At 64.8% G+C, this 287-nt stretch overlaps 1 protein-coding gene across 1 annotated transcript; it reads left to right on the top strand.

Annotated features, from left to right (window-relative positions):
* Window positions 1-3: 3 nt before the first annotated feature.
* NRGN (neurogranin (protein kinase C substrate, RC3)) lies at window positions 4-137 on the top strand (the record flags this gene model as incomplete). Its single annotated transcript, XM_010292304.1, has 1 exon — window positions 4-137. A coding segment is annotated over one exon (134 nt), but the record flags the coding sequence as incomplete, so codon positions are not given.
* Between the last annotated feature and the right edge of the window lie 150 nt (window positions 138-287).

Genomic DNA, 287 nt, shown 5'->3' with positions numbered 1-287 from the left:
CAGCCGCCAAGATCCAGGCTAGTTTCCGCGGCCATATGACCCGCAAGAAGATCAAAGGGGGTGAGATCGATCGGAAAACCAAGGACGCCGAGTGCGCCAACAGCAGCCGCGGCGGCGACCTGCGCAACGGCGACTAGGTACGCCCCAAATCCCCCTTATTCCCCCCACACCCAAAGTCGGGTCGTGGGCGCAAGGGTGCCGCTCCGAGCGTCCTTCCCGGCGCCGATTCAGGCTGGAGCGTCGTTCCCTGTGCCGATTCGGGACGGAGCATCCTTCCCCGCACCGAT

This window comes from Phaethon lepturus, unplaced genomic scaffold (genome assembly GCF_000687285.1).
Source record: "Phaethon lepturus isolate BGI_N335 unplaced genomic scaffold, ASM68728v1 scaffold26008, whole genome shotgun sequence".
Taxonomy (NCBI): domain Eukaryota; kingdom Metazoa; phylum Chordata; class Aves; order Phaethontiformes; family Phaethontidae; genus Phaethon; species Phaethon lepturus.
This window is presented reverse-complemented; position numbering and strand designations above follow the sequence as displayed.